Raw genomic sequence first — 14,181 nt, 5'->3', positions numbered from 1 at the left:
ATCCCGTTGTGACCCCCGTCGTCGTCACCTCCGGGGGCCGGGACGAGACGAAGATAGCGAGCGAGCGATTGAGCTCGAGGATCAAGGGCAGCTCGATGAGATGCCCTTTTGGTGGAGTACTTCGACTTCGATCCTGTGTTTTCGCTCTGAAGATCGAATAAGCACCTCGTCCTTCGTTCAGACCACCGGCTTTCCTGCGCACCATCTGACTTTGATGCAGAAATGCCGCTGTAGGGAGAGCCCGAAATGCAACCCCCGGAGGAAGCCAAGGAATCCCCCGGTGAAGTAACCCGCCCGGAGCTCCAGGTACCAGGGTTAACAGCCACAGGGCAGTCGTGTTGCCCACTCCAGTCGTAAAAAGCATACCAAACTTCATGGGCATCGATCGGATAAGTCGAGACAATTAAAGTTGATATTCCTTGGAATGGTAAATAACGGGTGGCCAGCCCCAGGCGCTAGATAATAAGCGTTGCATCTTTCCAGGATATTGAGATTTATGTTTGAGACTTTGAGACGTGATGGATCTCGTGTAGCAACTGACTAGACTACAGGACTGTAGCTACATACATACAATAGGACAATTGTAGTGGATGTTAGGTGAGCAATTACATTTAGATCAAGATGCGCTGTGTCAAACCAATTTCACCAAACTAAAGACGTCCCCCAAGTTTAGCAAGACTATCATCCACCGGAGGATCCTCATCTTGACCTTAGATCCGATGTACTAATGCTAAGTCAGTGTCTATGATATCAGATTCAGGCCATTGAATCAACTATTGTATGCAAGTCATGTTAATAATGGCTGCCCTCCACTCAAAATAGCAGGTCTAATCTCTCTTGCTGCTCAGCGCTTGAGACGTGCCCCAGCCCAGACCCAATCAATTCCAGGTTTCTCAGGCACTCGCCATATCTGGGCGCAGCGCCGCAACGGGCCACCTGCAGTCCTGCTCGCACTGGACTGCCAGGGATAAGACACATTCAGTGGGCTTCCCGGCTTTACAGAAGCCCTGAGGCCCGCAACGGCGCTAGATGCTCAGTGGCTCCGTCCGCTAATAAGAGACAAATGCAGGACCTGGGTGCCCTGGCTTCCCGTGGAGTCGCCGTCTTGATGTGCATCCCTGCAGAGACGATCCGTCCTCACCTAAATCTCACTTGTAATCTCCAGGTTGCAGGTAATGAAAAGCGTACGATTCGAGGGGCTCAGGGCGGCCTTATTATTATTATTGTTTTTCTTTTTTCGTCTCTTCTTCCGTTATGATTGCCCAGGCTTTGCTGCCGTCTTGGGGTTCAATTCGACGTACAGACCAAGGTAGCTACCACCTAACTTGCTATCAGGGCATCCAGGAGAAAATCGAACAGGGCAAAAGAAGACGCTCCAAAGACAACGCCAAGCTTCTTTTTCTACGTCAATTATTTCCATCTGATAGTCTCTCCCTTTTCCACTGCACAAATCATTCGTTCGTTCTACAGGCTGAGGCGGTCCAGGTTCTCCGTTCTCCATCTCCCCACTATCACTGGCACCAACACTGAGGTGCACTGTCGCTAAAAGGTAAGGTACCTACTACCTACAGTACTGTACCTACGCATCCGCGGCCGCAGCTGCCAGCCGAGTTTTGTTCTCGTCAGTCGCTCCCGCGACCTGGGCCTAATCAACCTCAAACTCTCAGCTCAGCCCAGAAGTTTCGTCTCTCATATTCCTTTTCCAAGCCCAAGGCTTTTCCCCGTCTTTCTTTTAAAGCCCCCTCAGGAAGTCAGAGGAGACACAAGAGACCGACTGACGCCGAGGTTCTTCGGGGAGAGAAGGCATCGATTTGCTTGCTGTCTGTCTGTTTGCTTCGCATTGTTTTGTTTGTTCGGCCAGAATCAGGTTTCGCCTAGCTTCTTCCCGACTTCGCATCGCTCTCCGGGGCTACTCTTCCTTTCTCTCAAAGTCGGGGGACCTTTGGAGCGCTTGGGTGTGTGGGTTACAACGGCTTCTTCTCGAGCCTTCAGGTTTGTCGCCTCCATTGAGATCTCTCAGGTCCATGGCTTGAGCGACGATGAGCATCACCTCCGTTTCCAGTACCGCCATCCTCCGCCTCTAGAATGCTAGCCGCTGCATTCTCTCTCTCGCTTGAGTAGAGCGTCGGTTTCCCTCGCAATGGAAGCTACTATGCAGACCGTTCCAAGTGTAAGTTTGTTGCTAGCTTTGTCCTCCCCGCAAAACCAATCCACAATCACATCGAATCAACCAAGGATCATCACCACCACACCAGCTATCACATGGCGCTGTTATAGACTTTAACCTATCCCACCCCAATTCTGCCCTATCCTACACTTCTCTTGGATCACCTCAAACCCTCTTTCTAAAGTGGCTTACCCACCATCTTTCCTGTTGCAGCAGTAATTGACCGTGTTTATCTATTCAGCTTGTTGGAACCGGCACTGCCATCGCTGCAGCGGCCAGTGGTTTGGTTTTCGGCCAGCCCACCACTGAACCCGGCTCTTTCTCTCGTTCGACTCGACGTCCTTCTCATTCCAGACGAGTCTCGATAGACCGCGAGCCAAGCAAGCAATCACAATCGCCTGGCAACTTTGTTTCCCCACGACCCGCTACGAGCAACACTGTTGCCTCTGCTCTCTGCGCCTCGCACTATCACACACTGCCGCGCCCAACTACTGCCTCGAGACCTCCCCTCTCCCGTTACCAGCGACCGCCTATGCCACAGACACAGTCAACCCCCCCTCCTCTGGCCATCAGCAGGAACTCTTCGTTTGTGAGGCAGACCGACTCTCCGGCCATTATCCCCGAGTCTAGAGACTCAATCTCTTCCAATGGATCTTGGATAAGGCGTCTCTCCATTCGCCCACTGTCTCGTCACGAAAGCACAAGGTCGAGTATAGGTCCAGACGCGCCTTCAACCTTTTCCCACGGTTCAGCTGCACCCATCTTGCGCAATCCTACAACAGCAACACTCCCCCCAAACAAGCTCGTTAAGCGATCTACCTCAACCCGCATCGATCCAGATCCTTTACCACGACGGCGTGCGAAATCTCACTTACAGATACTACCCGTTCTTCGCAGACCTGCTACGAGCCATCAGAGGTCTGCAACACTGCAACAATTTAGACCCGATTCTGCGCTGAATACACCAACCGATTCGAACAATTTCTCGTTCGACGACCCATCGCGACCCCACGAGTTCCTCGCCCCATCCCCGCTTGACCCCCCCTCCAGATCGACATCTGCAAGGAGCGGATGGAAGTCGTACTTTCACTCTAAAAGATTAAGTATAAGCGGACGCACAGGGTCGGGTAGGTTTGGAGAGTTAAGTCCACATGCTCGAGCAATCTCCTCGAGGCGCATCTGCATTGAGAACGACGAGCGCAACAGAGTTCATCTGGTGAAACCAAGAATGGTTTCAGCGGCATCTGCCCCTCGAGGTCTATTGCCAGCTGCACAAATTCAACCAGACACTTATACTCATCAATCTCCTGCCGAAGAAAAATCTCCATCTCCTGAGGGAACTCCTTCCAGGACGCCACGCAAGTCGATCTCAATGCCATTTGCATCTGCAGGAAACTGGGCGGTAAGGACGACAGGGAGCATCCGGCGCTCCAAGCGTGGCGCTGAATCCGGGATCGGGAATAAGCGACATGTGTCGGAACCGCTGACTGGCGCGCAATCTGGCGCCGAACCTCGAACCAATCCGCCGCTGGAATCAACCCTCCGCGCACCATCACCATTATCGGGCCGGCAGGGGTCGTTCCTCGGTTCAGCTGCAACTGTGCAGTTGAAAGGTCGTAAAAGGAATTCATCGTCACCAATCCCCACGGTTCCAAGACTTGCAAACTTCAATGTGGATTCATCCCGGTTAGGGTCTTCTACTGGAGCTTCCACTTACCAGGCTCGGCCTAACCAACCCTCCGGAAGTTCTACCAGCTCCACTGCGATGTCACAACTTAGGGCACCGCAGCACGACAGGTCCTCCACCATGGAGAGCTCTGAAGGTGACACCCGGGATTGCACATCGGGAGATGACGATGACACGGATTTCAAGAGTGATACCATGTTTGACTCGCTGCGCACTGTTGGCTCCAGTCGTGCCCGTGCTGTTGAGACCCCGTTAGAGTCCATGTATGACGAGTCACCACCAAGCACCGCCGGCAATGGTACAAAGACGAAGCGTCTCTCAATTCACGAGATGCTCGGCCGGACATGGGATGAGGATGACAAGATCATGGAGGAGGACGAGAATGCATCCACACCTGTCCGCACAGTCAAGCGATCTGAAGCATCACCACGCTTCAGGCTTGAGTCGAGATTTGACCCATCGCCCTACGATGTCTTAACCACCACGACCAAGGAGTACAGCAGGCTGTCCTTGGACGACGAATTTGACGATGATTGGGCTAGGGATGATGAGTTTCCCTGTAACCCTTTATCACCTCCCTCCAAAGGGAGTTCACTGAATTCCAGAGGAATTAACCCTAATGTTCGCCTCGCCCTCGCCAATATTAGTGGTAATGGCCTTCCTGATACGAACGGCCACGATGCTGCTAACGAACGCCCACTTAGCACTCTCTTCGACTGGAGCGAGCCCCCAACACACGACAAATTTGATACTGGACGGAGTTTGCGACCAAAGACTGCTTATGCTAAGGAGATGGACTCTAGAGGTGGCCGCTCCGCCACACGTAAAGGTCCAACCCCAACTCATGTTCGAAGCCAGAGTGTCCCCGTAGTTCATGATGCCCCCGAAGATTCCAAGACTACCGGATCCAAGTATGGTACATGGGGCATGGGCACCAAGACAGTCAGCGAGGACTGGGATGACGACTTCGAATTTGGTGCCGGTCCTGTTGGCAGCAACGACAAGAGTGACAAAATCTTTGCAGTACCAGAATCGATTCGTGCGACACAACCAAGTGTCAAGGCCCATTCCGGCCATATTCGAGAATTCTCGCTTCTGGTTAATGATTTGAAACGTCTGTGCCGTCATGGGCGAGATATGGATATGCTCGAAGGATCTCAGAGGCATCTCTGGAAGGAGGCTGACGGTATTATTGCTCTCGCATCCCCCGATGAAGAGTTGTTGGACGAGAACGATGATCAAAAGTCAACTTCATCTATCAACTTCGATGCATTCGATATTGACGAAACGTTCGGAGACGAAGGCTTTGATGCCCATTCCATGAATCGCCTCGATGCCGCCTTTGATGGTCACGAGCCCGCTATGTCTAAAACCACTGTCGTTCGAGAACGTCACTCTCCCCGGCGAAGATCTGTCTTCTCTCCAGAAGACGATATTTTCGGTAATTGGCCTTTGAATGACAACACCCCTTCCAACAGACCCAGTCGGCCTCGAACACCGGAGAACAAGTACAATAAAGCTCATGACGTATCGGGAGTCGTTCGTTCTGTCATTGGGGCTATGCAACATCGTGCTCCCGAGCAAGCACATGACAACGGCAAGGTCCACTTCGATACAAATAGCCTCAAGGCTTTGGTCAAGAGAGCCGGCGATTTACGAGATACACTGTCCGACATTGTTCGACAGGCCGATCAGATTACGCACAGTCCAATGAGAACACCCAGACATGAGCGCCAGCATGACTCGAGCCCTGCCTTTACACGGGTCTTTGACGACCCCGGTTCGAGCCCTCCTAGAAGAGTGGCACGAAGCCGCGGCAACAATTCACTCAGGGAAGCCGCATCATCCGAAAACTCGCCATCTTCTGGCCTACCACAACGGATGCAGATGATGACTGTCAACTGATGAGTCTGCGTCCTGGTGCTCTGTTTTACCTGAGCGTGTATAAAACAATAATTACATGAGAATTTATTTGCATAGCGGTAGCCTTTGAGACTCGGTTTTATTCGCATACGTTCAAGGCTGGGAACTGTTTCATGGATGATCTGGCCCACGCCCCGACATGAGTTTTTCCGACCGACTTGATCCATCTGGATTCTTCTCGTCTATACATATACTTTCAAGACGAAAATTTATCCGTATCCTCGCTTCTGGTGAGCCTCATTGCCCACTGAAGCTAGATTCTGGGCCCGATGGATCCTCGTACGAGGCAGAGCGCACTCGCCAACCATGAGCATAGCTCTTAATGACTTTTTATAAGTAATACGGTAGACGGAACACGAAACGCTGCGGCGCCTATGCCGGTACTCGTTCGCGCGAGTATAGTTTACGAAGTGTCGCTTTTTTTCTTTTTAACGAATTTTCTTGCGTTGTCCCTTTGTGTTTATGAGGAAACGTAATGTTTCGTTTGTTATCCATTTTCTTGTTTGTTTCTTTCTTTCTTTCTGCTGTTCTACTCTTGCGGCCCCGACGCACGCTGTAATGCTTTGATGATTACTCAAACGAAAAGGAAAAACAAGCAGAGGTGGTTGCGAAACAACCTTCTTACTCGAGAGAATTTATGTCCCTTCGCTCGAGACAACAGACAGAACAACTGCTGCCCACAGAAGCTGCCTTTGAAAGGAGGAAATACCAAGCTGGACATACACGGATCAACAGCCAGGAGGAAGACAAAAAGAGGAGAATCACACATGGGGACGCTTGCCATGTGGCTGTTTGGGATACATAAAGGTTCGGACACGAAAAGAGCATATGGAGAAAAGGAGAGACGATTGAGTAAAGGCTACGTGTAGCTGCGTTATTTTTATTTTTGATGGTTTTGGAGATGTTGCATCGAGGGCGGCGTATAGTTTTCCAGCTCCAGCCTGTTGTTATGATGCATTCACGCATGGATAGAGAGGTTATAACGGACGTGACGATTTACTGCCTATATCCTTGTAGTCTCAAGTTTGGTGAACCTCGGTCTATGTGATGTCTTGTGTGTGTCAATATTATAATTGTTGATCGGTGGTAGGTGGCTCGAAGAAACATGTTGCATAATCATGCCACAGGTGATAATGCAAGTCGTCGCAAGGGTATGTCCCTTTAAATCAGCCTAAACACAAATTTCTTCTTTTGAGGAACCATAATGACATGATAGAATGGAGCTTTTCGGAAGTTCTGACACACGAAAGGGTTACAAGTCGAGGCATATAAACACGAGGTTCAAGGGGCTAGTAAGCATATCGAATCATTGATTGGTATATTGATCGATTTGTCATTCAAGTTCGAATGCTTCAGCTACTTTTCTGAGGCTCAGGTTGACTGCGCCGTGTTGTTGCTATTCTTACAGCAGGCGTGAGCAAATGCACGCAATGAGACAAAGAAAACCCACCCGCGATGTTGTCTATCGCGTCCAACGCCAAACGATTAAAACCAAATGCTGAGGCCAAGGGCCAAGACCAAGACCAAATCAAGCCAAGCACGCTCCTATTTCCTCCAACCGGCTGTTACTGCGGCTCGAATAGTAATATCATCCGCTTTGAAAGCAAGGTATAAGCAATTTCATGCCATAGTTTCGCAAAATCATGTCCGAGAAATCTGATGGTCGTAACATCATGTCACACAACCCAACCCCAATCTAGCGGAGGTTGTCGCCGTTGCTGTTTTCTATACAGGGTTCCTTTACCACAGCTGCACGAATGACAGTCCCTTTCTAAGAGATTTGTCAATCCATGAACCGTCGTCCCTAGCCCCAGGAGCAGGAGACTGAGCGCGAACCCAAAGTCCCTGTGCACTGAAGTCGCGGGGAGTCTCGCTGGCGCCCGGGAGAAAGGCGGATGAGGACGAGCCAGGGTAGAGGGGCATCGGGGGGCGGGCCTTCTGAACGCGACCACGCTGAGAAGTGCCAGAAGCAATATGCTGCTTATCGAATTCGCTGAGTGTGGGCGTCAATTCGAGGAAGCGAGCCGTAGAGGGCTTCCAAAGCTCATCTGATGCAATAACAGGCTCGTCAATGTCAGCGCCAGGCTTCGACCAGAGCTGATAGTTGTCGGAGTCGGGTGCGCAAGGATCCTCGGTGTCCATCTCTGGGGCCTTTCCAGATCCAAGTCTAATGGCCTCGTCCAAGGCAGCGAGCCACTCAGCGGGTGTAGCGGCGGGCCGGGACATCTCTGACTTGATGGAGGAGGCCCTGGTGAGTGCGGGCACGTCAGAAACGACGGATTCGCTATCAGTGATAGACACGACTGAGGCAGTTCTCGGTCGGACTGTGGAGAGAGCAAGCCAATTGATCTCGGTAACATCCTGGCTAGATGCGCGCACAGACCAGAGGCTATCTGTGTTGAACTTCGGCAGAGAATGCTGCGAGATGCGCTGCTTGGGTCGGGTCTCGAGAGCTGCGGGGCTCTCGGACGTAGTACGGAAGTTGTTTCGGCGGTGATTCAGGTTGAATAGGCCCTCCAAAACCAGCGAATCAATCTCACTCTGCAACTGAACGGCGGCGGCATTGGCCTTGGAATTCCAGAGAGGGGCCATGTTCCAGAGGTGGGTAAATCCAAAATCAGGGAAGGCCTCTAGAGCTCTTCGTGGTGAGCGTTCCATACCCTGAGCAGCAGGCGCCAATTTTGTTGTGCGGTAGTCGATGCGACGGTGGCTAAGGCTAAACAGGCCGATCGGCTCTTCATCGTCAACGGAAGCAGAAGCGGTAAGAGGCTCCCACAAGCCAAAATTGACCGCCGAGGTCTCGCTAGATGTAGAGGGTTCGGAGCCGGTGACCGAAGGTGCGGAGCTTGATCCGCTCCAGAGACCATCTTCGGAAACGACCTCGGAAATAACAGGCATGGCAGGAGTCCACAAGGAGGTGCTATCTACAGCTAGAAGCTCGGCCTCTCTAGGCTTTACTCGGGTAGCATCGTCCTCGACGATGAGATAGGTTGCCCAGGTTTCAGCATCAGGCTGTGGAAGACCGTATGAGATCTTGGTGTTGATTGGCGATTGAGTCCACATGCCTGGGAGCGGTTGTGTGGTCCCCCAAAGTCCGAAGTTGTTGACAGGTGCCTTCTTGATAGGGGCGGTCCAGAGCGAGTTGCTTTTGATAGAAGGCATGTCGGCCTTTGTAGGGAGGAGGCGTGCAGCCTCACCAGTAGGAATATAGGAGTTCCAGGTATAGTCGTCGGGTTGAGGGAGTCCTTTGTTGGGACGTGAGGCAGGGGTGCTAGGAGTCCAAAGAGCCATGGAAATGTTCGGATAGTTTGTTGTTTGCTCAAGAGAAGACTGAGTGGGAATTGATGGAGGATACAACAAGTTAATAACCAAGATTTGTCGCGGGCGTGTCGGGGATTCGGATTTGTAAATGACGAGCGGACTTAGCGGCTGCGGAGTCGGAGAGTCACAATCAAGCTTAAGGTCGGCTGGCTTAGAAATGGAATCCTCTAAGAAACGGAACAGAAGCGTTGCCTGCTGTTGCTTGTGAGGGTGCCCTGCGCCTGGGGCGCCACGGGACTTAGACTCCCTGTCAGTGCAGGGGTCTAAGATGGATTTGGACATCGCATGAGTGCCATTGTCGTTGGTGATTGGTGCGCCAGCCCAATCTTGTGCATTTAGACCCACGTCTATCAATAAGCAGCGAGCCATCAGCGGCACAGGCATGCTTATTGATGCAACTCGACCCCCAAATTGCGGCTGCTGGCGGACCCTGATTCGAGTTTTCTCAGAGACGTGCTCCCGGAGATCCATATCCGCAATCGTCATCGCCATGGTGGTTGTAGAAGTGGGGGGAGCACCAACTGCTGTACCGGCTTTTGCGCTGTAATCTCCAGCCTGTGGGCTTTCGCTCTCGCTGTCGGCGTCTCCATCTTCGTCGTACTTTACCTGGGTCTGTGTACGGAGACTTGTCCGATCATTGGCTTTGTCATCTCTGCCGCTGTCGTGCATCTGCACATCCTTGGCATAAGCATCCTCGGAAGTCTGGCAATATTTTAAAAGCTCCGAATCTATGCCTTGTCTACAGAGAAAGAAAGAAAGAAAAATAATCAGCCTCATTCTTGACAATACCCAGGTCAGCCCAGGTCATCGTGGCCGATTTTTACTTACTCATCAATTGACTGAGGTTTTAGTTCGTCCTCGTGAGAAGTTGATATTTTTTCAGGCGGGGCTCCGTGGACATACGTGTCCGTTGGCTGGGGTACAGGCCGGGCCAATTCGAAACAGTCCTCATCGTCGCTATCGTACGTTTCGCTCGAATCGTAGTACTCCCCGTCATCCTGCTCGTAGTCCTCCATGTCGAACACCGAGCCGCTATGCTGCATCTGCATCTGCGTCTGCATACCCCCATCCACCACAGGTTGATAAGTCATGCCAGGCATGAACATCGGTGTTATTGTCGCACAGTCTGACCGATCACCCCATGGGAATTGGAAGATTCCAAGTGTCCCGCGCCTATCAGGGAGTGGTTTTGGACTCTCCAGGATATCTGGCAGCATAGTGACACGTTTGATGCGACGCGGGGGGTTGCGGGGAGGTTTTGACTGCTGGGCCTTAGCTTCCACCACTCGGGTTTTGACTTGAGATACTGGCTGCCAAAGTCCGTCACTGAATACCTCAGTCTTTGCTTCAGGTTTCTCCCAAAGTCTTGAGCTCTCGATCACGAGAGATCTCATGTCCTTCCTCACCGGTCCTCGATTTGACCTCCCTGGGATTTCCACTGGCGCGATTCCCCTCAGTGGCCTGGGAGCAGGGGTCCAGAGTGACGGTGCAGTGCTAGTGCTGGTAACCGCTTGCACGGAGACTATGGGGCGCCACAGCACCATGGCCGCCGTCTTGGCAGGACTCATCTGGGCATGGCCAATGAAATCCTCGTGATCTTCGGCGTATTCGCTTTCTTCATCAGTATCAGGAGGGGTAGGAGTTGCTAATGAGTTCGTAAACCTGGGGTATGTCGAGCTAGCCGCCAATTTTGTCCTGGACTTCAAGTCGGCCTGAGGGAAAAGCGCGAGAATGTCGTAGTCTGCATCCAGCTGACCTCGCTGCTGGGCAAGCTTTGACAGGCGTGCACTTCCATACCCATATCGCGAATCTCGGCTAGGAGATGTTCCCACAGTTGATAGCGAATCACGAACGTGCATGGTATGGCGAATGGTTTGCCATTGGTGTTCCTGTTCGTTCAGCTCCAGTTCCAGGTTTGTCAACAGTGCCAGTCTATCGTTCTCCGCTATCTGATAAGATGAGCCTGGAGAACCAAAATCTTATCCACTGTTAGCGATTGCACAATAGCAAATCCAGGTGAACTTACGGGTCCTGTCTGGCAAAATTCCCACATCTTTTTCAGAAAGGTCGGATTCCACGGGCGATGGCTCCGCGTAGAAACTGTCGGTCCGGTGGAAAACCAGCGGTGCTGGCGGAAGACTCCGACGAGGCTTTGTCGTGTATCCCCTGTCTGAGAAAGTTGCTGGACGGGTTTCCCCCACTTGTGATGGCCAGAAATGTTGTTTTGCGGTGAGGTAAGAGTCCTCGGCTCGTCGCAATTCCGATTCAGAGCCGACATTAGCTTCGGCAGATAGCTTGCGCACAGTCAAGGGTAAGGGCTCCTGAGAACTCTCGTCGCTCGATGCTGATAGAGTCTCCGCAACTTGGAGTCCGCTCCGTTGTTGATGTTTTGCCGTGACTGTCACCGTCAGGGCCCTCTGCACGTGGACCTGCATCGCAGGCGACCTGATATCCGCGTCAAGAGCAAAATCCTCATCTCTAACCGTGGAAGGCGTGAGTGCGCTCAGGTCTTCAACTGGCAGAATAGGCGAGGATCGTCGACCGTATCCCTTTCCATACGGGTCACGCCAAGATGAGCTTGTCGCAGATACTGGCTCATTATCAAGTTGGGCAGTCGTAGGCTGAGGGCTCTTGGGAAATTGAATCGACGGATCACCTAAAGTAAGGCTTGCTGGCGTCGTGTTGGGAGCGGTCAGACTATTTGACTTGTCGATCTGTGGCTTGGATTCGTTGCGGTTCGGCTTGAGCTCGATATCAGCTGGTAATATCGGTAGCTCAACCATAGATCGTGATCGTCGCCTCGTGATACGGTCGGTTTCAGTTGGTGTTGGGATGTTGGCGTGTAGAACATTTGCGAATTCATTCAAACGGGATAAATCGTAATTGATTTCTGCTGGTGTGTCATGCAGCTGTTTGGATCTCACGGAACCACACGACAATGATCGCTTGTGATGCTGGAGGTTTGGGGACCCCTCTGCTGGGAAGAGGGCGCGATCGATGTTCGACTTTCTTGGTATTGGGCGAGGACGATGAACCACCGATAGTGTTTTTGCGGAGTCTTCTCTCTTGGCCAGAATTTCGTTCGCATTGCTTCTGGGAATGACAGCCAAAGGTGCTGATTTCGGGGGCTGATTTCGCATTGGCTGGTAAGGGCGCGGTACCCTTGCGTCTACAGGCAACGAGAAGTTCACAATGGCTTCCCCTCCGGCTTGGGTGGGAGTGCGTGCTTGCAACGCGGTGGGAGCCGTACGAGGAAAGATTGAAAGGGCTGGCGATGGCAACTGTCGAGGGGATCGTCGCCGGACTTCCTCCGTCCCTGGTGACAAGAAAGCTGAAGTAGTGGCGGAGGCTGTATTCTCTGAAGACAAAGAGCTGTGTTGGGATCCGGCTAGTTTGACGATGTCGGCCCAGTTCTCCTGGCTGGAAGCTGAGGTCCTAGAATCAGAGCTGGAGCCGGAGCTAGAAGTGCTCAAGTTTGCCTGGTGCAAGGTCTGTCGAGAGCTTTCGAGTTTCGTCGAGCTTGGTAAAGTCTGAGTCCTTGGTAGAGGGAAAAGTTGGCCTAGCACGGGAACACCACCCATTCCAATGTTGGCTTGGCCAACAGCTGGCATCGTGATCAAAGGTAGCTCTCGTTTGGGTTCTACGGGAACTGGCCAAGGTTTCGATGCTCCCGTGAAATCAGCTGCAGATGTTCTCGCTATTTCGTCATAACTCCTCGGGCGACGGATATCCGCACTAGTCATCTGTCGTGTGTTGAAGTCTCGCGAGGCATCGAGATCGTTGACGTCCGCTGATTGTATGTGCTTTGAGTTGTCGAAAAACAGTCGACCCTGGGACAAAGTGAGTATGCCTATCGAGTCAGCTTGATTCATTAACGGATAATCGAGAGCAAACCTACCGATTAGTATCAAGAGACCTACTGAAGGAACAGTTGTTCGAACAACAATGGACATGGGCTGAATGCTCAGCATCAAAGGAGCACTGGTCTAAGCATAGTCAGTTATGATTGTGCTCATCTATCGGCCATCTATACTTACTCCTGTCCATATTATCAAACCCAGCACAACGAGAGCAACCGCTCGGGACTGACGAGGACTAATGGCTCCTCTTTGGGTCTCCGAGTAGACACCCCGAGAGATAACTCTGATTAAGAGGAAAGCCACGAAAGCAGTGTCGACAACAGACACAGTAATCCCAACCGGCAGAATGGACGTTTGAGTCAAACAGATAGTGTTCAGCTGTGGGCGCTGAATCCCTACAAAGACTCCTCCGAGAATAAGTCGTAAGACAATAAATGCTTGCATGATACCTATCTCAGTGAGAGACGCAAGACTGTGGGTGCTGAAGATCCATAATAGACTCTGTTGTATGGACACTCGTGCGAACTGATCGAATGTTGATGCAAAGGTAACCATGATCTGACACCCTGGCATAGAGTTGATATTAAGTAAAAAGGCGAAGAAATCGATTTGAGCCCACAGGGCTGAAGAAATAAGGAACGCGATGAGGGCCAGCCTCGGAGCATCTCCAATGATTTTGGAAGCACGATTATTTAGAAGAAGAAAGCCACCGGCTATACCAGCATGGGCGACCAGGCCACTGTTCTCTGGTTATTCGACCAATTCATATGGCGGCGGTAGGGGATGACTTACAAAGTAAAGGCCGCAACCAGGACCTGACGGTGATTGTTCGTCATGAACGCGACATTAGTATTATAACGAGTGTAACGAAGAGTAGATCAGGCTAGGAAAGGGAAAAGGAAACGAATGAGATCTTGGATCAACCAAGACGCATACTACTGCGCGTAGTTCAGCGGTATGTGAGATTAGAAGAGAAATAATGGCAAGTAAGGGAAAGGAGAGATGGAACGAAATGCGATGCAACGATGGGAAAGGAAAGTCACCAGAGCCGTCAACAGATGGGGACAATACTTTGAAAGGCAGAGTGGCACTTGCAACACTAAGGTAGGTATATCATGCTGGGTTTCAGCCGAAGGTCTTGGGTCAAACTGGCTTTGTTCGAGCTCACTCGCGTAGTCGCTTGTTTTGTGGCGCACAGTCCGACATGATTGGATGGAATAGAG

General features: G+C 51.6%; 2 protein-coding genes across 2 annotated transcripts; one reads left to right on the top strand and one right to left on the bottom strand.

Moving 5' to 3' along the window:
- Nucleotides 1-2,140: 2,140 nt before the first annotated feature.
- Nucleotides 2,141-5,759, top strand: FSUBG_4467 (uncharacterized protein; the record flags this gene model as incomplete). The annotated part of the gene is made up of 2 exons (XM_036682459.1): nt 2,141-2,170; nt 2,409-5,759. The coding sequence occupies 2 exons, from the start codon at nt 2,141-2,143 to the stop codon at nt 5,757-5,759; spliced, it is 3,381 nt and encodes a 1,126-aa protein (XP_036540083.1).
- A 1,758-nt stretch (nt 5,760-7,517) lies between these two features.
- FSUBG_4466 (uncharacterized protein) lies at nt 7,518-13,794 on the bottom strand (the record flags this gene model as incomplete). The annotated part of the gene is made up of 6 exons (XM_036682458.1): nt 7,518-9,837; nt 9,927-11,076; nt 11,125-12,928; nt 13,019-13,084; nt 13,136-13,697; nt 13,751-13,794. The coding sequence occupies 6 exons, from the start codon at nt 13,792-13,794 to the stop codon at nt 7,518-7,520; spliced, it is 5,946 nt and encodes a 1,981-aa protein (XP_036540082.1).
- Between the last annotated feature and the right edge of the window lie 387 nt (nt 13,795-14,181).

The sequence above is a fragment of the Fusarium subglutinans genome (genome assembly GCF_013396075.1).
Source record: "Fusarium subglutinans strain NRRL 66333 chromosome Unknown NRRL66333_c0000040, whole genome shotgun sequence".
Classification (NCBI taxonomy): Eukaryota; Fungi; Ascomycota; class Sordariomycetes; order Hypocreales; family Nectriaceae; genus Fusarium; species Fusarium subglutinans.
Note: the sequence above shows the minus strand (reverse complement) of the source record. Positions and strands in the feature narration are given on the sequence as shown.